Source organism: Aulonocara stuartgranti (assembly GCF_965226115.1).
Source record: "Aulonocara stuartgranti genome assembly, chromosome: 23".
Classification (NCBI taxonomy): Eukaryota; Metazoa; Chordata; class Actinopteri; order Cichliformes; family Cichlidae; genus Aulonocara; species Aulonocara stuartgranti.
Window position 1 is genome coordinate 25,504,403 of NC_138958.1, and position 26,600 is coordinate 25,531,002.

At 38.5% G+C, this 26,600-nt stretch overlaps 1 protein-coding gene across 5 annotated transcripts; it reads left to right on the forward strand.

Annotated features, from left to right (window-relative positions):
- Positions 1 to 591: 591 nt before the first annotated feature.
- Positions 592 to 26,600, forward strand: bin1b (bridging integrator 1b). 5 transcript variants are annotated; one of them, XM_082525024.1, is made up of 20 exons: positions 592 to 1,245; positions 11,848 to 11,928; positions 12,414 to 12,468; positions 13,073 to 13,167; positions 13,564 to 13,599; positions 14,679 to 14,774; positions 15,900 to 16,007; positions 16,465 to 16,557; positions 17,605 to 17,690; positions 17,778 to 17,853; positions 17,932 to 17,987; positions 18,087 to 18,131; positions 20,515 to 20,557; positions 21,068 to 21,217; positions 22,112 to 22,192; positions 23,038 to 23,058; positions 23,345 to 23,605; positions 23,839 to 23,892; positions 24,022 to 24,123; positions 25,399 to 26,600. In XM_082525024.1, the coding sequence occupies exons 1-20, from the start codon at positions 1,165 to 1,167 to the stop codon at positions 25,498 to 25,500; spliced, it is 1,722 nt and encodes a 573-aa protein (XP_082381150.1). In that variant the 5' UTR covers positions 592 to 1,164; the 3' UTR covers positions 25,501 to 26,600. The 5 variants fall into 5 exon arrangements, with proteins under 5 accessions (XP_082381150.1, XP_082381152.1, XP_082381151.1 ...); XM_082525026.1 differs by lacking the exon at positions 22,112 to 22,192 and having other exon boundaries at positions 593 to 1,245; XM_082525025.1 differs by lacking the exon at positions 18,087 to 18,131 and having other exon boundaries at positions 593 to 1,245.

Sequence of the window (26,600 nt, forward strand, 5' to 3'; positions counted from 1 at the left end):
TTCTCTCCAGGTAATCTGGATTATTTCCTCAGACATGCATAGAGTTAGGTTAACTGGTGTTTCTAAATGATAAAATTATAGACTGTGGTAGCCCTGTGATGGATTGGTGACCTTTCCAGAGTGTACACCACCTCTCGCCTTCTGACAACTGGGATAAGCTCCAGAAGAAAATGGATGGATGGATGCTGAGGTCTCAGTTTTCCAATCTTCATGTGCGTTTATCCTGTACTCTGAGCTCTTGGATTACCAGGGTGTAAACAGGTTTTCAAACTCTGATATGATGCCCTTTGCCATCCTGATCTGTGCTGGTCTAGTAATAAAAATATGCTTCATGAAACGTCTCAGGTGGAGATATTTACACATATTTTATGTTCAGACACAATTCGTGCCCCCTTTCTTCAAAAGATGTCATAAACTCATATTTTTATTTAAGGTCATTATAATAACACTGCCAAAACTTACAATTACCCAGAAAAAAAGAGGACAAAAAACACTCCGAGAGACTAAATTAGATGCACAACACATCCTCAAGACACCTGTCTTCAGGTGCGGAGGTTTTACCTGGACGTGCCTTTACTGACACCTGCTGGCTGCTCACAAAAGAAGCAGGTGAGTTTTGTCAGCTCTCGTGTCTGTCGGTGTATTTCTGCCGCTGATGAATGTGCGGCCTTCCGAGGGGGCATCGGGGTTGATTTAGCGCTCGCATCTGACATAAAACCCGCTTCGTGCGCATAAATAGGGCCGTGCGTAAAGACGGCAACACAACTGTTGCGCGTATGCAACAGTTGTCGGCTAATAATATCAGCCTGCTGCGCCTTTAAGAGGATGACTGAGGGGAAACTTAATATCTCTCCATATCGAGCCCAAGTGTGTCTGTCAATTACCAGTTAGAATCGAGAGCAGGACGATTTCTGAATCTGTTCCTCCTTATTCACCAAACTCTGTTAAGTTTTTCTGTTTTGGTTTTACTAAACGCAAATAGGATTAAATTACGCATTGCACCTTTAAGAAGCTGTCAACAGGATTAGAGTTACGCACAGCGAGCCAAGTGTCCCTCCGGAGGGGTTTTACGCACCGTCGGCATCCAGAAGAGGCACAACTTAAGCCGCACTCCTTCTTCGCTGGTCCTGACACCAAAGGGGAGTCCTCCACGCCACGCGCGACATGGCCGAGATAGGGAAAGGGGTCACCGCCGGGAAACTGGCCATCAACGTCCAGAAGAGGCTTACCAGAGCGCAGGAGAAGGTAAGAATGGTCAACTTTTCATTCAGCCGATCAGCATAGGAGGCTCGCATGGCAGCGGGACACAGTGTCCTGGCGTGAAACTGGATCCCATAACTTTGTACCTTCAAACGAGGGAGAGTTAACGGACTACAAAAAAGGTTTTCTCTAAGGAAAGTTTCAGTTTGGATCAGCCTGTCCCATTAAATCGACTGCAGCGTCGTAATATATTCACCAAACATCCAAACCGCATGTAACTGTATTTCATAAAATATTCAGAGATTTAAAACCTTTTTAATAGCATCTTAAATTCCACAGTATTAATAAATGAAAACCTTGAGTTAAAAGTAGGGCCTGGGATGGCCCTCCCCCTGAAGTATGATTTGAAATTTGATTGCTCCCCCTCAAACTTTTGTTGTCATGTCAGGGCAACTTAGCCACAAGTTACAGAAGGACAAATGGTCCAAATCCCCCTTTTTTGTTTTGGTGCATCATTTTAAATGCTCTTTTCCGGATTATAAAAGCAAAACAATAAGTTTCTAGGCTTGAATGTGGCACAGTAACATTATTTTACCACTCAATGGAACAAAATGTATTTCCAGGTGGAACCAGACTGCTCTTTGTTCCTTTGCTCCTCCAGGTTGAATCTTTACTTTTGCCCTGTTTCCTGAATTACTAAAAAAGCACTTTAAATAGTTTTTACAGTATATGAGGTAAAATCTCCAGTAGCATGAAAGATCTCTTAAAAGGCTTTTAACTCTTAATTAGGTGGAAACTATAAACTGTAGATAAAAGATGGATGCAACCACTTTGACATCACCCAATTGTTTGGAGCCTTTTGAACCCTGAAAGTTAGCATTTAAGCTGTTTCCATGGTGTTTTTAGGAGGCCAGAATTACCATATATGGATGAGAAGTTTGAATGCTGGTGTTATTATCAAACACTGGCAAGCTATGTAGAGTTTAAGGTGGTTTTAAGGGGTAAAAATGTCATATATCATGGAAGCCATCTGTGATTTGTAGTGCTCTAAGATCTTTAACTAATGTGAAAGTCCAGTGTAGCCAATGAATGGGTTTAAAAAGGGTCCAAGATCATATACAAGGGTGCTCTTTGTGGTTAACACCCATTACAATAAATGTCAATCGGCTAATCATTTACTTACTATATTTATCACTCAACTGTTTGCTATTAATGACAAACAGCAGAGTTATATTAAGAGTCTGTAACATATCAAATTGGATCCACTGTACTGTAGAATTTAAAAAGAGTTTAAAATAAACCCCAGAGGTGATTCTCGTGGTTAAAACCCATTTAAATTCCTCACAGTAGATTGAGGGGTTTTCCAAATATTAGCAAGTTAATCCCTTATTTATCAGTCATGGGTCGATTTATGGCACAGTTAGAATACAGTTCAGTGATAGTCTTAAAGACATTTGAAATTAAGGTAAAAATGAGGTGGTTGTGGTATTTAAATAACAATTATCAAACTGCAATATCTCAAAAGTACTTTCAATGGTTTAAACTATAGTTTAAATGGGCTTAAGGGCTTAACTGTCAATAGTTTGGAAGCCACCAGTTACTTAATTAAAGACAATATAGCATTTTGAGATAAAAACAATGTGGATCCAATAGACTGCTTCATATTTAAGTATTTTAGATAAAGGGGTTTAAGGCACAGAAGAAAGTTGAAGTATGAAGTATTTTAAATCAAAGAAATTATTTATACATGCCAGCTACCAGACTGTAATATATCAGAGTGCTTTAAATATACTTAAGGCACAATTGAAAGTGTTTTATGGGGTAAAATCTGAGCCATTGGGATAAATTCCTTATTTTGGGGGAACTAATAGATTGTTTTATATAAGCGTGTTTTCATTAGGTTTTAAACAAGTTAAAGGTCAATTTTACATTTAGAAATGCCCCTTTATGATTAAAATCCTTTAAAATTCCTTAAAATAGATTGAGGGGTTTGTCACATATAAACCCCTCAGCTCGGAATTTATGGAATGTGACATGTCCTAACATTTAATAATATTAAAATATTTTAAATAAAGAAAGTTGTAAAGTATTTCTAAAATATGTCAAATCTGTCTTTTAAGGAGGTTAACAGTATTTCATTGTGATAATTTTTTGTCACCGTGCTTGTAATTGGTTTTTGGGGAGCAATCTAGGTGCCACTTTAAAAGGCTTTAAAGTCTTTCATTAAAAACAGAAAGAAAAGAGGAGAGAAAATAGTTGTAAAAGTGACCAAATGAAACCTGATCAACAGTCTGTGTTCAGCTCTGAGTTATTATTGTCTGCACTAATCACTCTTCTTACTTAAGCCTGCTGAGGTCTTAACCTCTAATCACCTCAGGGCCACACCAGGAGTGCTGTCAGTCAGTCAGTCGTAGAGATTTCACATATACTGCAAATCTCAGCTGCTGAGTCTTCAAGATTGCCTCCCCAAAATGACATAAGCGTGCAGCCACGGTCACTTTTAAATCTAGCCACCACAAACCTTTTGAAGCCATTTTAGTTTTTGAGTCCTAAAAGTTAAAATTTCCTCAAAATATAAACACAACAAATTGTTCTTGAAAATCAGGACCAGAAATTGGGTGAAGAAGTTGTTCAGTGTTGGTAGTAGGGAACTGTGTTAGCTTAGCATAAAGAATAAGGACACAGGCCAACAACAATTTATTCAGTTGAGCAACACAGATCACACATTTTTATTGTCAGGTTTGACTTTGCTTAATCTTCTGCTGAGTGTTACGTGCCAGTGGTGAGAAAAATATAATGTATAGTCCTGGAAAAGCAACAGGAGTTCTCCAGAAAGACCGTAGCTTTCAGTTTTCTGCATTTTTGTTTGCATATTTGTGACACTTTAATGTTTCAGATCATCCAAAACATTTTAATATCAGACAAAGATAACCAGAGCAATTACAAAATGCAGTTTTTAAATGTTGACTTCATAAGGGAAAAATATTTTCCAAACCTACCTGCCCCAGTGTGCAAAAGTAATTGTCCCCAATACCTGATAACTTGTCGCACCACACTTGGTAGCAAGAACTGCAATAAATTGTTTTCATCAGGTAAAGATTTTAAAAGCTGTGGAAGTATAGAAAAAAAAGCTTATAATGTTTCATAAGTAAATATTGCGCTAAGTGAAAGTGGGTAAATTGGCATACAAATAAAACTCATATCTGGAAAGAGCCTAATCTTCATTTGTTTATGTTCTGTCATGTTCTCCTGTTGCAGTGGTGGATGTTTATATTAATCATGCTCAAAGTTTCAGATAATGAGATCAGTCTATGCATAAGTAGCTCTGAAAACCAAAAGCTCAGATGACAGACTACCCTAATTTCTACATTTCACACAGTTATTTTCTGCTTATGGATCCGTGTGATGTAACAGAGAGCACATACCATGGTCATCTAAACCACAGAAGCCCCACCCACTTGCTGTTTGAACCTTCTGTTTGTGAGGAGTAACAAGTCAGAAGAAAACTTTCTTAAAGAGGGAGGAGCTCAAATGACTTGTTTCAGACAGAGGATGCACTGAGGGAGTATGGAATAAGATGAATAAGGATTATTTCAAACCGGGACTCATGCAAAGCCCAGGTAAAAAGGATAAAGAGCTGGAAATGATCAGAATAGGTCCTGATCTTTCTTCTTCTGCAGTGGTTTAATGACACGGACCTATAGCTCGCATGTTCTGTTCTGCTTTGGGATGCCACCCAAGATTAGCTGTCCTGATTCCTCGGGAAATAAAGGAGCAGCTGAAAATTTGGATGAAATATGACTATTTGAGGCTCAAGGAAATGTGTTTAGCTTTGCTAGAGTGTGCATAAAGTGCACCTGAAGATCATGGGATCCAAAACATAAACCAGTTTAACCTGAGGGGAACATAAATGTGTAATTAAATCTGTTGTTATTTTGTCTAGTAGACGCCAACATCAAGCAGCTGGAGTCAGTAGGAGTCCTCCACAGGGGAACACGAATAGAATAACAAAATAACTTCTTATGTTGGGAAAAAGTTTGTCTCATATAACAAGAAAGTTTAAAATGAAATTACATGTCATTATATTAAAAATGGAGCAAATATGTTTTTCGTACTTTTTCATAGCAACACTGGCTATATGGATGCATAATTTAAATGGTGCTGCCCTTCTGCTGTTTGAGCCACCAGAGCCTGATTGATCATTTCTCTTGAATGGACTTTAAATAGCAGCCGCTGCCACTGTCGCTCGCTGCTGAATGAAGTGGCATCCATGTCCTATGTTCCCCGTGTCTGAATGGGAGAGCTTATTTAGGTGGAGGGTACTCTTTAAAATGAGAGAGAGAGATAAAGTCCGGCATGTTCAAGAGAGCTTTCACCTATCAGGCTTCACTTGTGTTAAAGTCATCAATCGGGCAAAGAGTAATCAAGTTAAAATATCAGCACAGGGGTTTTTTATCCAGCTGCAGCAAACTTGATTTGATTGATAAAGTGGCTTTAATTTCTAAAGCTGTAGTCTGTGAATACACCTGATCAGCGACTGAAATTTTATTATATCCAGATCCAACATTCAGCTCAAACACCAATAAATGAAGCAAGCAGACAATGAATTATACCTCAAAGTCAAATTAATCAAATCAAGAGTATTTGTTAAATTGTTTAAAATGGTTTAATAACTATTTTTTATGATTTTATTTTCTAAAAAACTAAAATACCAGCACATATGAAAGTCCAATCAACTTTCTTAATAATATTTCTGGTACACCAGGTACCAGAAATATTACCAAAAAGTCTTTGGCTGATTTCAGTGTCCAAGAGGAAAACATAGTGGATTGCATTTTAAAACACAGGAAATACGTAGTTTGTTTTCTGGAAATTCATCTTGGCATTCATGCAGCAGAAGAAATCAGAAAGACCGCAGCTTTTTCTGTCCCTGAGCTTTCAGTCTTTGAGCTGTGGTGCGGTGAGTAAAGAGGAAGGTCAGAGTATCATCTTCCCGCTGAAGGCTGGCAGCCGAGGCGGAGGGGAGGTGGGGAGGAGGGAGGGGCTGGCTTCAGCTGTCTGTCTGCTGGCACGCTGCCCTCCACGCTCGCTTTACGTTGTTAAACTCCAGTGTCTGTCCTCCCATCCACAGCAGAGAGATCAGCCTGTTTTTAAATATGCAGACCAAAATCCTGCAGATTGAAACTTTACCTGAAGCAAAGGAAGAAGAGACGCTTGTAAAACTGAGTGATTCTTATACACTCAAAAAATATGAATGTCCAAATCGGTTACTTTGTACGTGTAAATTTTACATCTAATATTGTTACATATGCACAACTTAATGGAATTTGGTATATATTCAGTTTATAACAAGCATATTCTCTTTAATTATTCATTATTTAAAACAAATAAATAAAACCTTGATTTAATATATTTCAAATGCATTTTACTTAAATGTTTATGTTTAAAAAATGTTTTTTTTGATGTACTATAGAAATACATAAACCTCAAATGTATACACCGACAGAATACCACCTGTTGCATTAGCATTATGAGCATGCTAGATACGATTAAAGCTTACTACAGTTAATCAAGCCATTAACCATGTGAAAATGGTGCAGAGCTTTACAGAAATGACCCCTTAAGTTGTCCTTTCTGCTGCAGACAAAGCTATGGAAGATTTAAAGCTAAAAAAGCAAAACACAGGCACTTTTTGCCATTGATGAATCAAGATTTTGCACTTTTATCTCAAACTTTTGAGGGACTAACTGAAAATTCTGAGAAAATACTGCTTAAAAGCTCAAATTTAAAGACACACACACACACACTCTACTGCTGCACTTTGGGTTCGACTCGGGTACCGGCCGGGTGCACAGTAATAATTTGATTCGGACCAGCTGGCCCAACAATCCGGAGACTTTCCTGGGTGCCGCCATGACTGTCATAGTGATATAATATCATCCAGTCAGCTGTGATGCATAGCATGCTGGGAAAATTCTCCACAGATGAATCTGTGAGCGTAGTGGCAGTGGAGGTGGTGCTCTTTAGAAAACAGCTGGAGACCTGTTGTGGCACTTGGAGTCAAAGAGGACGCAACCTGTGACACCAACCAGTGCCCTAATGTTTTGTCGACGCCCCCACCTGAGCTCCCTTCTCCTCACCGAATGAAAACTTTATCCCAAATTTCTTCCTAAACTGCTCTACATGGATAGTTATTCCCACCTTTAAGTAATTTTGTCAAACTGCCTGAACTACAAAGTTCAGCGCTACTTTAGTTTAAAAAACAGGCTAAATACTGATCATTGGTTCAGTTTTTTTCCATAGTGGTACCATAACCATACCAACTCTATTTAAGCCGAAGAAAAGATTTATTCATCACTTTTATTCATCACAGTTATTCTAGCATTTATTCAATTTAAAACATCAGCTACTCACTCTGTGATTTGAAAGTTTGTTGGTTTTCTGAACTGTCTGCTTGTACGTGGTTACTTTAAAGACCTGAGTCACCATTTTCTTGTGAATGCTTGAGGCTCAGGTTTCAAAAGCCTTATTGCAGGATCTGGGCTATGATTGAAAATGATGTTTTCAGGTTTTGAGGCTCTGGACTTGAAAAAACAAAAGATTTGACTCTAAATTGCATTTGGAGTTGGGAAGCAGACTGACAACCAATTTAGTCAAAAGGAAAAGATACAGCAAAATACTGTGATTACACAATTGGCAATAAGGATGAGGAAAAGCATTTTAATTTCCATGAAACTGCTTAAAAAATGCAATGTTAATAGAACTGTTACCGAATGATAACCTAATAATGTGGTTATTCATAATAATAATAACAAGAAGAACTAGAATAATTACTTCATGTGCACCTCTATCAAGTAGTCATGTCCAGAACTTTAGGATCTAAAATATAATTTTTCATTCTTTTCTACATTTGTGCTTCTTATCAGCAAATCAGCCCTTACCTTTTGGCCTTCATCATGGTCGTCTTCATCTTTGGCTTTTGGCCATGAAATTCTAATCAGTTCACCCTCCGGTCTAAAGAGTAAATTTAAAATGTTTACATCGGACTGAAGAAAGACAAACATACTCTGATTTTTATTTTCATATTTTTAAAATATGAAATTTAGAGTTGTTATAAGAAATAATGGGGAAATAATACAAAAATTATTTTAAGAGTGTTTTCATATTTATTTATAGTTTCCTTCCTTCTATTGAATTTTAAGGAATAATGAAAATGGTATCAACAATAAATAAATCACAGTAATTAAAAGACGAAATTCAAAATATACTAAAAATTTAGAGACACTAAATGTTTTAAAATGTGTTTTTCTTTTGCTAAAATGTTACAAAAAACAAAAATAAAACCAGAATGTGAGATTTTTAAATGAAGTATTTAAATGTTAAAGTCATTTATCTAGATAAAAATGACTAAACAAAATTAGTTTATCTTACAAATTAATGCCTAATAATAAGTCCACTAATTTTAGCTCTCTAAAATTAGTAATTTGATTCCAAACTTACCAAACCTCAAAGTTGCCCTGCTTGGCTTGAACACTTGTCCTCCCTCCCACGACTCCCAGCATGCCTTGCTGCTATGGGTGGGGCTCATGGGAGGGTGAATCTATATTTAGCTGCCCCTGGACCTCCTCTTCGTCACTCTTAATACCCCTCAAACTCCCTCTGTGTGTGCTCTGGGTGTATTTTGGGGAGGTTGAAACTCGACACCAATATGCAGTGGACAGTAATGACACACATTTGTACATCTGTCTTTGCGAGGACGTTATGCTGCCGTGATTATGAGCCGAAACCTAAGACTGTGTCCTGAAACAGGTCTTTGGAGGTTTGTCCCACTATGAGGACTGACCAAAGTGTCCTGATGTAGTTGGAGATTTGCACAGGTCCTCGCAAAGATAGATAAACCAGCACAGTCACGAACCATTACAGAGCAAAACTCGGGTTTGATTCATGATTTTTTTCTCTACTGACCTGAATGGACCATGACTTTTACGCTTTTCTTCAGCGTGCATGTTTTAGATGAAGAACAAGTTTTTCTTGATGTGTGATGATTATATTCTTGGAGAGTTATAAACAGACTAGTGGGGAAGTCCCCTCTGAGTGTTGATGTTGGTTTGTGTATCCGTCAGAGGATTAGGGCGGCAGGTGGCAGAGGTGTAGGTGTTGTGGATGCTCGTCCATGTGCTTGCAGTCAGTCATCTGATCAGATTAGCTGCTGACCTTCAACTAACAACAGAACAAAAAAACTGAAGCCAAAAGATGTCACTTATACTTATCATTACTAAGAAATTCAGTAAATAAATTGTTTAAATTACCTTTTGAACAAAATAAGAAATTATAAAATGAAAGCACTTGTAGAAACAAATTCAGAAAGTAAGAGAAACCTTTAAAAACTATCTAGAAAATATAACTGAACAATAGTAGAAACTGTTTAGAAAAGATCAAACAACCCAAAACATACAAAAATCCAGAAATTCAATTATTATTAATATTAAAATTAATTAAAAAAACCTTTTAATTTTATTAAAATCATTAGAAAATAAAACTAAAAATATATTTATATGAAACATAAAACAATACATAACTAAAAAGTAGCAAACATCATATAGAAAGAAAATTGAAAAACGTCATTTCAAAAAACTGTCGGGTCACAGGACACAGAGGCTTTGACCTTTGACCTCACACATGCTGACTCTGCCCTAATTTTAAAAGATGCCATAGATGAAGTGAATTCTCTTCTAAAGATGTCTCACACACCGCACTCAGATGTATTGTGATACAGCTGGTTCATGACTTATAGAAGGACTGGAACATGAATCTGTTCTCACTGTTTTGTTGCCATCAGTTTGCTTCCATCTGTGTTCAATTTCAGCTTTTTGTTTCTTTTGTCTGGGTTTTTTTTTCACTGCTTTGCATTTACATTTAGTTGTTTTTTTTTGTTTTTTTTCATTGGTTTGTGTCATTTGCAGTTTATTTTTAGTCCATTTATTTCTCTGTCTGTGCTCAGCTTGAATCTCTCTTGGGTTATTATGTGTCTCTTTCCTGTCATTTAGATTCAAAAACTACAGCAAACAGAAACTGTGTCTATTTTTTCATATTTTTAGTTGTTTTGTAAAAAGTTTTCTTCACTTTGCGCTTGTTTAGTATTTTGATGTGCATCTCTTTTTGTTGTTTTGCATCCTTTGTGAATTTTTCTGGACATTTTTCTTTTCTTTCTGGTTATTATCTTTCGCTTCATTTTTGCACCTCTTCTCTTGCTTTGGGTGTTTTTCGTATTCTGGCATGCTGTTTGGCTTTGGCAGCAAACATTTGGCAGGTTTTTCATGAGCACAAACACACATACTCAAGTCTACTGGTCAACCTCAAATGCATCTTCCTTACAAATGTGGCACCATCTAAACAGGCCATGAAGCAAAGTTACAACAAATAAATAATCGACCAAACAGTAATGTCCGTAATTCTTACATGTGGTCCCTTTGTGTCTCTGCTTCTGCTTTTGCACCTGTCTTTAAAATTTTCTCTGTCCTTTTTGGTCATTTTTCATTTTTATTCTGGCTACTAAACATTTTTTTCTTTACAGTTATTTAGTTTGTACTTTAGTTTTCTTGGTTATTTTCTGTTTGTTTTTTTCAGTTTCAAATGTGGTCATGTTTTGTGTCCATGAAAAAAATTCATATCTTCTTTTTTGGGTTATTTTGCATTTCATCTAAACAGGAACTATTTGGCTTAACTTTTCTTCATGTTTGTTTGTGGGTGTTTTTGCCTCTTTCTATTTATGATAAATGTATAGTTTTGCATGTTTTTGTATCGTATTGTGATGCATTTGCATCTCTTCCAGGTTGTTTTGTGCTCATTTTATACGTGTTTATGTGTATTTTGGGGTTTTTTTGGTGTGTAACTTCCAGAGGGTGCATTAGGGAATCCTGTACTACCCAATTCTTACCTGGGTACATTGCCATGGTAACTAATGGTGTGCATACCTAATCTTCTTGGAGCAGGTTGTAATGAGCATGATATCACTGCGTACTGTGCAATCAAGTCCCAGGTGTAATATTACCTGGAGAATATTTTGGATCTCTTTACAATTAACTGTGAGGGTCTAAAGTTTTTTTCAATAGCATCTAATGTCTTTGTGTTTCCCTGATGAGCATCAGTAACAAAGGTAAAATCATTCATTTGTACTTGTGGACTTTCTGTCAAATTTGCACATTGAGCCTATATTTGAAAACTGTTGTATTCTTTACCATTAAACACCACAAAGGCTGCAACTGAATGAATTTATGGGTATATGGTATGTTGAACCTACTATTTAGTAAACTGCTTTCCAACTTGAAATTTAAAGAGATTCACTGGCACACAGGTCCCCTTAAGTCCTTGGGCTCCATGGATTTGCTGTGTAAACCTGTTTTAGTCCTTCAGGACTAAATACCCTAATCCTAATTCTGAGTTCAAGCTGAAATTTAAAAACAAGTTTTAACTCAGATGTCCTCGCTGAAGCTGACACACACAGCTGGTGTTAACCACAGACGTCAACTGGCTATGACAGTGGCCTGAAAATAGACCGCTACATACCTCCACTTATAGATCTAAAATAGCCACAGAAATAAAATGTGTGACTAGATCAATCACCGTGTCCTCTTGTGTTCTCTGCAGGTCTTGCAGAAGCTTGGCAAAGCAGATGAGACCCGAGATGTTGTCTTTGAGGAGATGGTGGCCAACTTCAACAAGCAGATGGTTTGGAGACATTTTTAACTTCCGCACCTCTGATGCTGCTGATGCCCATAAACTGCACTTGTTAATGTCGTAACATATTTTATCATAGTGCTTTATTTTAGTTTATCCTCTAATTAGCATTTATAAATAAATCTGCTTAGTAGTATTTTAATTAGATTAATAATAGTTGTTGCAACTCTTGTAATTTTCCAGTTAATATTAGTGCTAGGCAGCATAGAAGAAACATAACATATTAAACTAAAGTTAAACCTAAGGTCATATGCTTTTTAGCATCCCTAGCACCTCAACAGTGACTTCCTGTGTGATTTACCCTTCACAATAAAGTAACATTAAAGGAACGCATTGTACTTTGTTTCAGTGGGGTTTTTTTTTTTTTTTTGCTTGAATTTTATAATTGCTTTTACTAATTGTAGTTTTCATTTTTATTTCCATTCAATTTTTGTTTTAAACGTTGTTGTTGTTGCTCACTGTGCTTCCTGTTTCAGGGAGAAGGCACCAAACTGCAGAAGGACCTGAAAGCATACCTGGCAGCAGTGAAAAGTAAGTTGGCAAAAAGGCTACAAGCTGTGCTTTAACATGTATCATAGCGAAGCAGCTAGTTTGTTTGATGCTGAATTCTCCAGTCGGTTCATATCACTTTTTAAGTCAATTGTAACCAAAACATGCTGCACACACATTTATTATGGTTTCTTGAAGCTTTCATATAGTCTGTCTTTACAAACATTTGTGAAAGAATGGGTCGTTCTAAAGAGCTCACTGAATTTGAGCCTGGCTGCAACAGCATGTCACCATTACAACAACTCAGTTTGTAGATACTCCACAATCAACTGTGAGTGCGGTTACTGCAAACCGGAAGTGTGTAGGAACAACAGAACTCAGCCACAAGGAGACGGTATTTAATTGACTAGTGGACTAGTTGTGCATGTTTCTACTACAAAGAGATGTTAAGTGACCAAAAAATATGGATCAAAGTGATAATAAAGACACAAAAAACAGACTCAACACGAGAACACTGCAAAACAACAAGAGACAAGCAATACTATGAGAAACGAAACAAAATGTAAAATTACAATCAAGAGCGTAAATAATTTTTCTCTGGTCATCTTGTGTGTAATTATGTGTGTTTTTTCTGTTTGTGTTTCAGCCATGCATGACGCGTCGCGGAGGTTGCAGGACTGTCTGGCGGACATGTACGAACCGGACTGGTTTGGCAAAGAGGAGATAGACGCGCTGGCTGAGGTGAGACAGGAAATAAAAACATCTCACCCGAACTGCTCTCTTCTCTGTAACAGCATCCGTTCATTAGCTAAATGATATAGCTGTTTGATTATAACAAAAATATCATAAAAACTTCAGTCTATGGAGGGCCATAACCACCAAAATAACACAAATAAACAATAAAGTTGCTATTCCACCAAATATGAAAAAGAAATATAAAACACTTGTGTTCCTGTTTATCTATTTATTTACTTATTTATGTGTTCAATAATTTTTAAAAGGTGGCTGTGGTCCTCCATACATTACTGTATTTCTCTTGTGTGACTCTTTCTTCGATTTCTTTTTCTTCTTTTTCTTCCCGCTAACATACTTAATTTCTTTTTCTTAACTGCATGGCTCTCTCCTTCCACCCTGAAGGAGTTGATAGAGAAGGAGATGGACATTAACCTGGAGGTAAAATATAGAAAACTTTGAGTGTGTCCCACAGATCTCATCAGGACAGATTGTTTTAAGAATCAAAACAGAGAGAAAATGTCTTTACTTCTACCAAAAAGCTCAGACTGGTGAGCATTCTTGAATTTTTAAACATATGACCGATGGAAAGTAAAAGCTTAAAACTAATTCTGGTGATCATTGTGGGACACGCTGGTGAAGTAGGGGCTTTTAGTTTGGTTTTAGTGTAGACTCTTTAACAGACTTTACTGTAGCGACATATCCAGAAACAACCTAGAATAGCTGTCTTAAAAGCATTTAGGATCACTTTATTCTGGTCGGTAGCAGATATTTAAAAGTATGCAAATCATCAGAACGACTGAAAAACAACGGCCAATAACCATTTTAACAGGCAAAACAACAACAACTAAACACTGTGTAAAAACTGTGAGCAGCACTCTAAACTGTAGCTGTTCAATGAACAGGATTTCAAGGAAGTACAGGAAACAGTCAGGAAAAGCTGGGAGTTGATATGGATTTCCAGTTTACTTTAGTTTTACAAGCCGAGAAAGCTGGAAGCTCATGGGTCCAGGTGAGCCTTTCAAAGTAAATGAGCAGTGACCTACATAAATGCAAATGCAAGGCAGTTCACAGGTTGTTAACCTCTGGAAATCAGATCAATTTTACACTTGTTTACAGGTTAAAAAATGGTATTTTCATGCAATAAATAGACACAGAGGACACCAAATTAAGTGCCAACCTTTGGAGCGGCAGTACTTCCGATAGCCACTAGAGACTGGCTCCAAAGTGAGTCAGTCCCCAGAGCATGTTAAAATGTGCACCTTCACAGCAGAAATGAGCATGTTTGCAGCCCTCTACCAATGGCATTTTGGTCTTTGTCTTAATATTAATTTAAAAAAGGCCACAGTTACAGTTACTATTATACCACTATAAAAGAAAATAAGTAGGTCCCCCTGAATCATCTACAAATTAAAATGTCAGAAAAAATAGAAGAATAAGTGCCGTGGAGGATGTATGAGTGAGTAAAAAAAAAAGAAAAAGAAAGGTAGATGTTTATGTAATTGTGGTATGTGTTTCAGGATACAGACACAATGTGGTTGGATTACCACCAGAGCATCACGGACAAATCTCTGCAGGACATGGACATGTACCTCTCTCAGTTTCCTGACATCAAGGTGAGCATGTTTCTGAAAATTAACCACAGGACAAAAACAACTGCTCATGTTGGCTTTTCTAAATAAAAGGTGTTTGTCATACTGTGTTTGAATAAAACGCAGTGTTTGAAAGATGTAATCAAACACCCACTAAACTTGCAAGTGGATAATAAAAATCTGTTGAGTGTGTAGACGCACTGGGATTTAATTTGAAAATCCGCTTTTCTTGAAACTTTAAAAAACTGATAATTTGCTCCTATATTAAAGACATCTCTTACACATGTAAACACTACTTGATGTTGCATGGTGTGCAGTGTGTCCTTAAAAAAATTGAGGAAACTGGACAAGTCGAGGACAAAAGAACAAGTCTCAGATCTAAAAACTGTCTCTGTCCTGTCCGTAAGTTCACTGTTCACTGAAGCCTCATCAGAAATGGTCTCAGTGGAAGGCTGGCTGTCAAGAAGCCATTTTTAATGAAGGCAAACAGGGAGAAAAGTCTGAGGTATGAAAATTACACAAGAGCTGGACTGGACTGAAAATCAGTGGAAACCGATCTGATGGAGTGATTAATCCAAAGCATTGTCAGTATGTTTGGAGAAGATCAGCAGAGAGGTACAACAGTGCGTGTCTACAGCCATCTGTAAAACACGGTGGAGGCTCTGTCATGGTTTGAGCTGCATTTCAGTCTGTGGTGTTGGAGATCTTGTTAAAATTGATGAATTAAGAACTCAGAAATGTACCATCAGATTTTAATCCACCATGCAAAACCATCTGAAAGCATTTGATTGGCAACAGCTTCATTTTCAGCATGATAGTGATATAGTAGTAGTAAAATCATATCTGGAAATAAAAACACACAGTGGAGCACTATCAGTCATGGATTGGCCTCGACAGAGCACGGACCTCAACATTATTGAAGCAGTGTGGGATCATGCTGACAGAGAGCAGAACAAATGTTGACATAGAATTGTACAAACTCTGTTTTTGCCCTATATGCTGTATTTACATGTATGTTTGCATGTTTCAATAAACATGTCTCTATTTCCTCACAAAATATAAATAAAATAAGGGCTGAGTTGATACTTTTGCACAGTATTGTATGACATTACACCCTTTAAACATATTTAAAGCTGTGTTCTCCTGCAGGCTCGTATAGCAAAGCGCGACAGAAAGTTGGTGGACTTTGACAGCGCCCGCCATCACTTCACCTCCTTGCAGAAAGGCAAAAAGAAGGATGAGGCCAAGATCGCCAAGGTAACCGTCACTGAGAGTGTGTGCACGTTTGTGTGTGTTTGAGCATGTTTAATGGAGCAGTTCAGAGTCTTTGGCTGAAGGTGGACTGACTTTTTTATGTTATATGTAATGGCATCATCAATGTGTGAAGGCAAAAAAGAAATCTTGTATTTCAGCTGGTAAAACAAAACATAAAATTTCATTTGACCTAATCATATTTTACTGATGTGCTAATCAGCAAAAGTTCCTCATCATACTGCAGGAGCACAGCCTTCACAGAGGGTTGAAAAAACACTGGTCTTTACACCACCTCGAGTCAAAGGATCAAAATGACTGTTTAACTAAATAGCGTTTGTTAAACTCGTGGAACCTCTCGCTAACTAAATCCTAATTAACATGTTTGCATTTGTCTTGAATTCTGGTTTGCTTTCTTCTCCTCCCTCCCTCTCTCTCTCTCTTGCATGGTGTGTGTGGTTAGCCAGCAGCCCTGTTGGAGATGGCGGCTCCCAGCTGGGCTCAGGGTTTGATATCAGCTCACCAGGTGGCTCAGACTAACCTCTCCTACAACCAGGTGAAACTCTGGTTCATCACTGACAACCCCCTCCTCACCTTGAAAACTGTAACCCAGGTCCTTTGACATGATCAGCATTGTGAAGCGAGGAGTTATTTCACAGCAACTTGTGACAGACAAGTCGTCAGCCAGTGAGTCAGCTGGGATTCTCCCAGCATCAGATCGATGCTGCCAGATCTGTCGGATACTGCCGGAGTACAAGAAAAGCAGAGGCCTCTGAGAAAAGTAAACAAAGTCGCAGAACTTGTTACTGTTGCTGCATTTCTCGTCCTCTTAGCACAGTATTGTAGATGGCGTAAAAGATTGAGACCTCAGGTCCTATCCACATAGGTCTTTTGAGAAATGCCACTTCTTTAAATGTTTTACCCTGCATCATCATTGTGTAAAACAAGGATTTTCTCAAAAGTGTATGTGTTTATCTTCTTTTTATACATCAGTCTGTGTGTTGTGTTATTGTTTTTATGCTTCTGATTGGCCAACATTTATATACAGCTTGATTTAGATGGGCACACAGTGCATTGGTGTGCTCTTGTCAGTTCAAATAGCAATTCTTTAGCCAACAGGCATATCCTGGGTGTCTCTTCTTTCTGACTCTAATAGTGACCATAATTTACAATTAATTTGGTGTTTTATGCAGTATGACCTGAGACTAGCGACTGAGACCTCAGACTCACCAGGAAAGTGACTTAGTGAGGTCATAAAGGCCCCGTCCCCCCCGTCCCCCTCCGTTCTAGAACAAAAACAGGTTTAAGACTCTTCCGTGGTGGTTTCACTTTTCAGACCTGGAAGCTACATTGATCTGTGGTTACTCATTAAAATGACTCTGCTGATCATGTCTGCAGGCCTTCATTTTAATTTGATTCCCAGTCAGCAGTGTTTGCATTCTGCTTGTGTCATCTACACCCTCGCAGTAGCTCCTGTATGAAACCCTGTACTTGCCTGCATGCTTGTGTGCTTATGGAAAACTCTATTTATTTAGAGATGTGTTAAAGACATTGAAATTTGCCATTATTAACTGTGTGTGTGTGTGTGTGTGTGTGTGTGTAGGCGGAGGAGGATTTGGGCCGAGCTCAGAAAATTTTTGAGGAGCTGAATGTGGAGTTACAGGACGAGCTTCCGGCACTCTGGGACAGGTCAAAAACTGTCGATCTTCTTCATCTAAATCTTTTTTGACACCTTAGATCAAATTTTTAAAAATGTGCGTGTGTGCGTGTTTGTAGGCGTGTTGGCGTCTATGTTAACACATTCCAGAGCCTGGCAGGTCATCAGGAGAAGTTCCACAAAGAAATGAGCAAAGTGAGTCAAACTAACTGATCAAATTGAAGTGAACGCTGATCAGTTTGTAATCTACACGCCCTCTGTGCGTCTCCACAGCTCAGTGAAAACCTGAATGACATCATGACCAAACTGGAGGAGCAGAGGCAAATCAAGTAAGCTTATAATATAAAGTTATAATAATAATTTAAAAAAAAATCAACAACATGCAAAGGAAAGGAGAGTAATGTCCATCACGATGCCCCCTGCTGCAGAAAAGGTGCTACTGCAGCGTCAAAGACAGAAGACTGTGCAAAGAGGTAAAATCTGTTGCTCTTTAAGGCGTCACCTGGTGGGAAACAAGCTGATGAGCATGAGTGTTTTTCATGCAACCACCTGCTTCATGTCTGAAGATTGAAGTGATGCATGTGCTTGATTTTGGCTACAGACTGTATATAAAAGATGGGCACAACATCCTCCTGCTTTTCTGGTTGATTATCATGGTCACTGACTCAGAGGTGCTAAAATATAGAATAATAACATATAGTATCTATATAGTACAAAAGCATTCATCTAAGCTGTGCAGGAGTTATCAGGTGCTTCCACCAGCCTAGATTGGAACCTGTATGTGGGCATCCCTCCATCTCTACATTGCAAGTAGGGCTGGGCCATATTATACCGTTCACGGTAATACCGGTATAATGTTAGGCAACGATAGGAAAATGAAATATCGCGATAGAATATGAGTAAAACGCGCATGCGCAGTGCCTTTGTTTTCATACGCACACGGCCGATTGTTGAGTGAAACAAATGAACCAGAATTGGTTTGTAAAAATGGTGCAACTTCAGTGATGTGGAACTGGTTTGGTGTTTGTCCGTCAGATACACGACAAAGCACATTTTTTTGCAGAACATGCAAGCGGCCGTCGTTATTGTTGTATTTGTCGGACTAAGATGCTCCTAAATCTGGGAGTAATCTGGGTTCTGAACTCCGTATGCTTCAGGTCAAACAACACTGCAGCATCACTGAGAGTTAAAAACTGTCTAAATTCTTTCATCTTTAATAAAACGATCAGCATTGCTGCTTTACCAGGTGTAACTATGAAGTTTAACTCCCAGGCATCCATGAAAACAAAATGTATTACATTAAACGGAGTTAGAAGTTAGCAGGAAGCTAGCGGAAGTTAGCTCGCTAGTTTCGCTAGTTACCTAAGCATGATATAGCATGTTCTGACTGAGAGATTTCTGAAAAAATTCAAAAGTACAACTCTGCTATCACTTCCAACATAAATGAAGACAGGAAACTAAACAGCAGTGACGTTTGTAGGGTTACTGAAGTTGGGCTAGCTGGTATATAATGATGTGCTACGTGATCGCTAGCGACACAGCTATGTTAGCATAACATAAACAGTGAAGCTGGAGGACGAACACTAACACTTTTCCACTTATAAAAGTTAACGTTAAGGTTCCTGATAGTTAGAGACAAATTCAGTCACATGGCAGGATGCTGTAAACGGGGCGATCGTGGCTCAGGGGGTTGGGAAGCGTATCCATAACCGGAAGGTCGCCGGTTCGATCCCCGGGCTCTCTCTCCTGGTCGTTGTGTCCTTGGTGTACTGGTGTTGGCCAGAGGGGCCGATGGCGCGATATGGCAGCCTCGCCTCTGTCAGTCTGCCCCAGGGCAGCTGTGGCTACAACCATAGCTTGCCTCCACCAGTGTGTGAATGCGAGAGTGAATGAATAGTGCCTTGAAAAGCGCTATATAAATCCATTATTATTATTATTATTAAACGGACCAAACTTCAGTCAGGAGAACAACTGAGATAATCCATCCACAATACAAGGTTAGTCATTAATATACTGCAACAACATGGGAATAGAGCAGCTGCCAGAGAATTCAACATTAATGAATCACTGGTACAGAAGTGGAGGAAGCAAGAAGAATGAGTTTAATAAAGTTTGATTTATCTGACTGCTTTGTTTCGCTTAATGTGCCTTATAATCCCGTGCACCTTATGGTCCGAAAAATACGTACTGCACACTGCAGTTTAATGTTACAAAGCACCTCTTTTTAACTTCAGTGGATATTATACATGGTTATGCTCAGGATATGTCAGCCCATTTCTACTGGAAATGCCTTTTGGTTAAACTTTCAGCAAGGAATTTGCATTTGCACTGTTAAATTTTTATAAAGCTTTAATGTACATAAAAACCAGCTTCTTGTTTAAGTGAAAATAAATGGAAGGTTGTCTTTTTGCGCTAGTAATGTTGTGGAGTTGTATTTTGTCTCGCATCAATTATATCGTTATCGCAAATTTTCAAATATATATCGTGATAAATATTTTTGGCCATATCGCCCTGCTCTAATTGCAAGTACACATTAGAAATTCAGCCAAACTGTTAGTAATAATGAACAAGCTGTGACCTTTTAAATCACATTAAATACTTCCTATTTGTGTTGTTTGATACCCGATAACCAAAGTCTGTGATGTCATGTGCACGCTTTTGAAATCGTGATACAGAGGTTCGTTTAAAGTTCATTGCTGCCTTCTTGTGGACATACCTCAGAACTGCATGTATGGTTTAAATGGTTTTAATGTTTTATTATTTGTGCAGAGTAATTTCCTGTTCAGGTCCTCCCTTGTTTTTCCTCTCCCCTTCATTTTTCTCTCTCTTTCTCTGTCTCTTTCTGTCTTCTCTCAGTGAGGGAGCCAACCACAATGAGTCGGCCAGCTCAGCACCAAAGGTAAAATGAAAAAATAAACAACTAAATAATCCCCAAACACCCTAAACTGAATGTTAAAAGGTTTCATAAAATCTTAAAATGTCAAAAAATAAGATGAATCCTTTTTTTTTTTTTTTAAATGTAACAAATCATTAGAGGAAGTTTTGCTGTAAACGTCTCTTTAAAATCAACTTAAAATGTGATTAAAATGATAATTGTCTCTATGAATGTTTGAATGTGTTTGCACTTTAATTAGATTGTCAGTTGTTAGTTAGTATTTCATTTTTATGATGATTAACAAACAAATTTGTGAAAAAATGAATTCCCTAACCTCTAAAGCAACATCATATTGCACACACACACACACACACACACACACACACACACACACACACACACACACACACACACACACACACACACACACACACACACATTACTTCTGTTTACTACCATGCCTGTGTCTCCCTCACTGCTTTTGCATGTGTGCGGTGCTGTGTGATTTCGATTTAACGCCTCCTGGATGTACAGAGGTCTGCTCCGCCTCCTGGCCCACCTCCCAGTCGGCCTCCACCAAGAATGACGCCATCTCCGAACCAGCAACAGCAAAATGTCAGCCCATTTGAGGATGAGCCCTCAGTGCACGACACTAACACAGACTCCACGACCACGACGCTGCAGGTCAGGCTGACTGCAAATGTCTATGTTCTGGGTACTTATAAAAAGATCCTGTATGACTTTGACAGAAATACCTTGTTAGACTAGGTCCGGGAAGATAGGAAGATAAAGTCACTACTGAGTAAAACACACTGATATGTGTTTCCATTATTAACAGGAAACTCGAGTTTTACAGTATCTGAGTGAGGAAAAAAAGGCCTGGGGTAAAGCCCTGAGGAACGCTGTAATCCCAAACCTGATTCAAAATCACTGTTAATTTAGTCTTAATGTTAGTGTTATCTTTGGTAATAAAGTGTATCCCTGCAGAAAGACAAATGCAGACTGAAAATGACAATGTCAAAATGGCACCTTATTTACTAATCTAATAAAAAAAACAACACAGAGCGCTGCACAAAGAAGGAAGGAAAAGTTTAAATCTACAAACACAGAGAATCAGTAGAAGAAAACAAAGCATATACAACAATGGCCTGATAAAGACTGACATAAAAACACCAGAATCTAACCTTCAAAATAAAACAGGAAGTAAAGTGAAATAGGGAATAAGGTTTAACTTTAGAGTGACCCTGACAGACGGGCACATCGGAGGTACATGAAAAAGGAAAAAAGTTCAGTCTTTGTAATTCATCAGTATTCATAATTTTAAAGTTTGAAATTACAAATGCATTCATTATAAAGTACCCCTCATGGCCCACCTGCAGTAACTTTAAGATCCTCTAGGGTGCAGCAGCAGCATAGACTTGAGGAGTCGCTGGTTTAAAAGAACATCAGCATCACTTAAATTATCAGACGCTAGCAAATGTAAACAGTCTCCACTTTTACACCTTCCTAACATGGATTTGGTGTGTGTATATATGTGTGTGTGTGTGTGTGTGTGTGTGTGTGTGTGTGTGTGTGTAGCAGTGTGAGCCCTGGTCAGGGGTGAACCTGCTGGACTGGGATGTGGATGTATTTCAGGCCGTTACCTGTCCAGCTCCCCAGGTGGGTGTGCTTTGCCCAGGTAAAGGGATTGTGTTTAAGTTAAACCCAAGCTCAACCTGAGGCCGTTTGCCTCCACTTTCCACCCCAACACTATCTAAGGCAAAAGACTCAAAAAGTTTATGTAAAAACAAATACATTAATTAATGGTGCAAAAAGAAAAATGTAGGGTACCGTTCAGAAGTGCAGCTGTTGTAATTCCCACTTACAGCTAAATCTGAAAAGCTTAGAAGTAAAAAATATAAATAAATAAAATTCTGACTGCATGTAACTGCAGTCTCTTGGTGTGTGTTTGGGCTTTATTTGGAAAGATCTAACCTCTTCACTGCATGTCTAAGTTCTTCCAGCTTCGCTTTGCATGCAGATCGACTGACTGGTGATGTTCATTGATTTTTGACAATAGACGGATATCCTGGAAATGTCTTTGCTGTTCTGTAAACATTTTCATGCATTCAGCTGGTTCTCCTTTGCTGTCTTTGTTTTGGATTTAGTATTTATTAGCTCTTTCCCATCAAACAAAAACAGGCTGAGAAGGCTTTGAGATGACTTTGATTAAAAGTGGTTAAAAAGCGACGATTGAAAAAAACCTCGAATGGCAATACCAGATTTAGCCCAAAAACAGTGATTGGTGCTTATATGGTTCTCTCAAGGTTCATAATGCAAGCAAATAATTGATTAGTGCATCAACAGTTTACGCAACGTGTTTGGTTTTTGAAGTTTGGCTTAGTTTATTCTTTTAAAAAGGGGCTAAATCACATGAATTGTGCACTTGAATGAATCGTTATGAAAAAGATTCTTTGTACTCTTCTGTCTCACTGCTTGTCTCAATTCTTACTGCTCCATGCAAGGAGGCATCATGGGACTCCTGGGTAAGCATGGGTTCTTTATGTTTTAATTAAGGGCTCTCTTAGAAAACCACAACTACAGCTTTTTTCTTACATTTTTCTGTATTTGTGGACTTTGAAATAAGCTCTTCAATTCTTCCTTTCATGCTTTAAAACCTCCTTCCTTTTTAATACCCTGCACAACCCTGGGTCGTGACTCTTGTTACACTCTTTAAACCCAAATGCTCCTCTGCCACCCTCATCCATCCACCTACCCAACCTTTATGCTTACAAACCTGTCACAATGCTCCACAACGCTTGACCTTTATAGCAAGAACAGACTGCCACAGAGGTTGAACAGCAGTATGACGATGACCAGTACCAAGAAGAAGCCCAAGGTGGATGGGATTACAGCCAAAGCAACACCCAAAGTTATAGTCAGCCTGGCTGGGATGAGGCAGAGACGGCGGTGGGTGAGGAGGGCTGGATTGACGACACAGACTATGAGGCTCAGCCATACACCGAGCCCAACTGGGACAACGACGGTGCCAATGTGGAACAGGGGGGCTGGGGTGATGATCAATACACACAGGTAGAGTTGGATGGATTGGGGCAGGTGGGACCTCAGCTAGATGCTGAAAAGTCAAGAATCCCTCAAATCTGGGGAAAGCACCCTAAAAAGCCATCAACCTGATCTTCTTTTCTTCCACTTTGATCTACTTTTTACTCTATCATACTTCTAACCTCTCTATCATTAACCAAATGGAGCATTTCAAAGACTTCCTGAATTATATATCTTGATTTTTCTGTGTATTGTTGGTCCAGAGTGCGGTGACCAATGGTTCAGATGGCGAACTCCCTCCAGGGTTCCTCTACAAGGTAAGTGAACCAAATTTTTATACTTAATTACAGGAAGGTAACATCCTGCACCTTCTAAAAAGATTCAGTTTTACAGACTTCATATGCAAATCAGATGTAAATGGGAAACGTTTGTTTTGTTTTCTCCAGGTGAAAGCGGTACACGACTATGCTGCTACTGATGGTGATGAGCTGGAACTGAAGATGGGAGACGTTGTGTTGGTTTTGGCCTTTGACAACCCAGATGAACAGGTCAGTTTAAGTGGACTCATTCTGCTTATTTTAGCTTCTTGTTTTTATTCTTGCACTACACTAGAGTAGCTTTGCATGATCCACAGTTCAAAATAACTTTTTTTTTTTAATCCTATACCGGAACCCATCAGTTTGCTCTCTGTCTGAAACAAGCTGATTTAGATCCTCCTCCATGTGTCATCTTTCTTTCGTTAGCAGCCCCTCGTAAACAAAAGGTTTGAACAGCAGATGGTGTGCCTGAGATGACTATATAGCACACATGGGCAAAATACAGCTTGTCCTGCTATTGAGCTCCTCATCTTGTGAAATTGACTCCAACGCCACCATGTTGAACTGCAGCTCATAGCATCAATAAGCTCAGCTTAGCGACACATTATCAAACATTTTCTGGAAAAAAACATTCAAGTTTGATTTAAAGTGACTAGCCACGTCTACTCAAACTTGAGGATTTAAAAGCATCTCACCACATCTTTTACTCTAGAACACTTTAGTGGTTCATGGTCGACTTGATGACTGTAAGGTGTCCAGGTCCTGTGGGCGGCAACAGTTGCTTCTCTGTGATCATTGCTGATGTCTTTCTCTCTTTGGCATTGTGTTAACATACTCCTGAATGCTCATGAGTAAAGCAGCAAACTACCCAAACTTCTGCGTTCATAGAGATGTTCATACTTATTGGTTGAATTTTAGATGTACTTTTTTTTCTTAGATAAATGACTTGTAAAATTGTTATTATTTATGTAGTTTACTAATAATAATAACAATTTTACAAGTCATTTATCTAAGAAAAATTTTTTTTTTATTATTATTTATGTAGTTTACCTGGCAGCACGGTGGCACGGTGGTTAGCACTGTTGCCGCACAGCAAGAAGGTCCTGAGTTCAATTCCACCATCAGGCCGGGGTCTTTCTGTGTGGAGTTTGCATGTTCTCCCCGTGTCTGCGTGGGTTCCCTCCGGGTACTCCGGCTTCCTCCCACCGTCCAAAGACATGCAGCTTGTGGGGATAGGTTAATTGGATAATCCAAATTGTCACTAGGTGTGAATGTGCAAATGAATGTGAGTGCGAATGGTTGTTTGTCCCTGTGTGTTAGCCTTGCGACAGACTGGCGACCTGTCCAGGGTGTACCCCGCCTCTCGCCCTATGACAGCTGGGATAGGCTCCAGCGCTCCCCGCGACCCTGAAAAGGATAAGCGGAAGTGAATGGATGGATATGTAGTTTGCCTGAGGCTGTAATTACCAAATGTTAAATCTTTGATTGTACTGTGTGTGTCTGTAGGATGATGGCTGGCTCATGGGCTTGAAGGAGTCTCACTGGTTTCAGAAGAAAGATATTTCAGCCAAAGGCGTTTTCCCCGAAAACTTCACCCAGAGGGTTTGAGGTTTACGCCACATGCAAAGTCTGCTATTCATACAATTTCCTCAGATATCTTATCTGAGACAGAAGAAGTCATGTTGTCTTTACGTATCTACCTACACACCAAAATGTATTAGCAAAACATAATTGGGTGCAAAAGTGTGTATTTAAAAAATTAATATATGTTAAAAGATGATGAAGAATTAGGCTTTATCCTTTATTGTGACAGTTTGGTAAACGATGTGCTAACATCTCAATCGAAATGTTGTCCTGAAATTTCTTTTTGTTTTGATTTTTAACTTATTGATTTCTTCTACTTTCGGTGAATCCAAACAAAACACAAAGTGGTGTGTTACTCATATTTAAGTAAGTTAACATAAGTCATGGATGTACTGTACGGATGTCAAAATGTTTTCTTGTTTTTGGAAAAGTATGTTTTTAAAACATACTCCCTTGCATGAAGTGTTTCTTTGTATTTTCATTTTGTTTGTAATACAGCAAACACTGTGACACCAGGCGGGGACCCTCCTCTGTGAAAACAAGGCTGTGATTATTCTAAAGTTACAGGAGTCCTCAAAGAGCCCTGGAGAACACCACAAGGTTTATTTGCAGGGTTTCTGTCTTGCCTTGTCAAAATCTGTTTCAGTTTCTTGAGCTTGTAGGATTTTCAAAGGGAACAGTAGCTTTTAATTTATATTACTGGCCATTTTGAGGACACGAGATGACGTGAAGCTTACATTTTCTAATTCCCACATGGTTTTGTTTAGGGGTTTTTTTTCTCTCTTCAATGATGAATGAAATGGTGAACCTTGCTATCAAACTCGGCTGTTTTTGTTTTTTTCCCTTAATGACACATTTTTTTTTTCATATAAATTTGATTCTGAATGTCTGTGCTATCCGGACTTCACTTTGTTGCTGCTTAAGCACGTTTTCTTTCATCTTTTTTGAAGTATAAATTTGTGTCCATGGAGTTCACAGAAAACTGAAAGGTTTAAAGTTTGAAAACTCTGAGCCTTTCAGAAATCTGTGCAAAAGATATTTTTACACTGTGGAATAAATAAGGAACATTTAATAATGCAGCATTTGAAGGACGGAATCAGCGTCATTAAAGGCCAATTAAACAA

Excerpts from the sequence above, each read along its gene's own strand:
- bin1b (XM_082525024.1), top strand. The coding sequence starts at position 1,165 with ATGGCCGAGATAGGGAAAGGGGTCACCGCCGGGAAACTGGCCATCAAC. Across the intron at positions 23,059-23,344 it reads AGGCATCATGGGACTCCTGG|CAAGAACAGACTGCCACAGA; the intron begins GTAAGCATGGGT and ends TGACCTTTATAG. Across the intron at positions 23,606-23,838 it reads GTGATGATCAATACACACAG|AGTGCGGTGACCAATGGTTC; the intron begins GTAGAGTTGGAT and ends TTGTTGGTCCAG.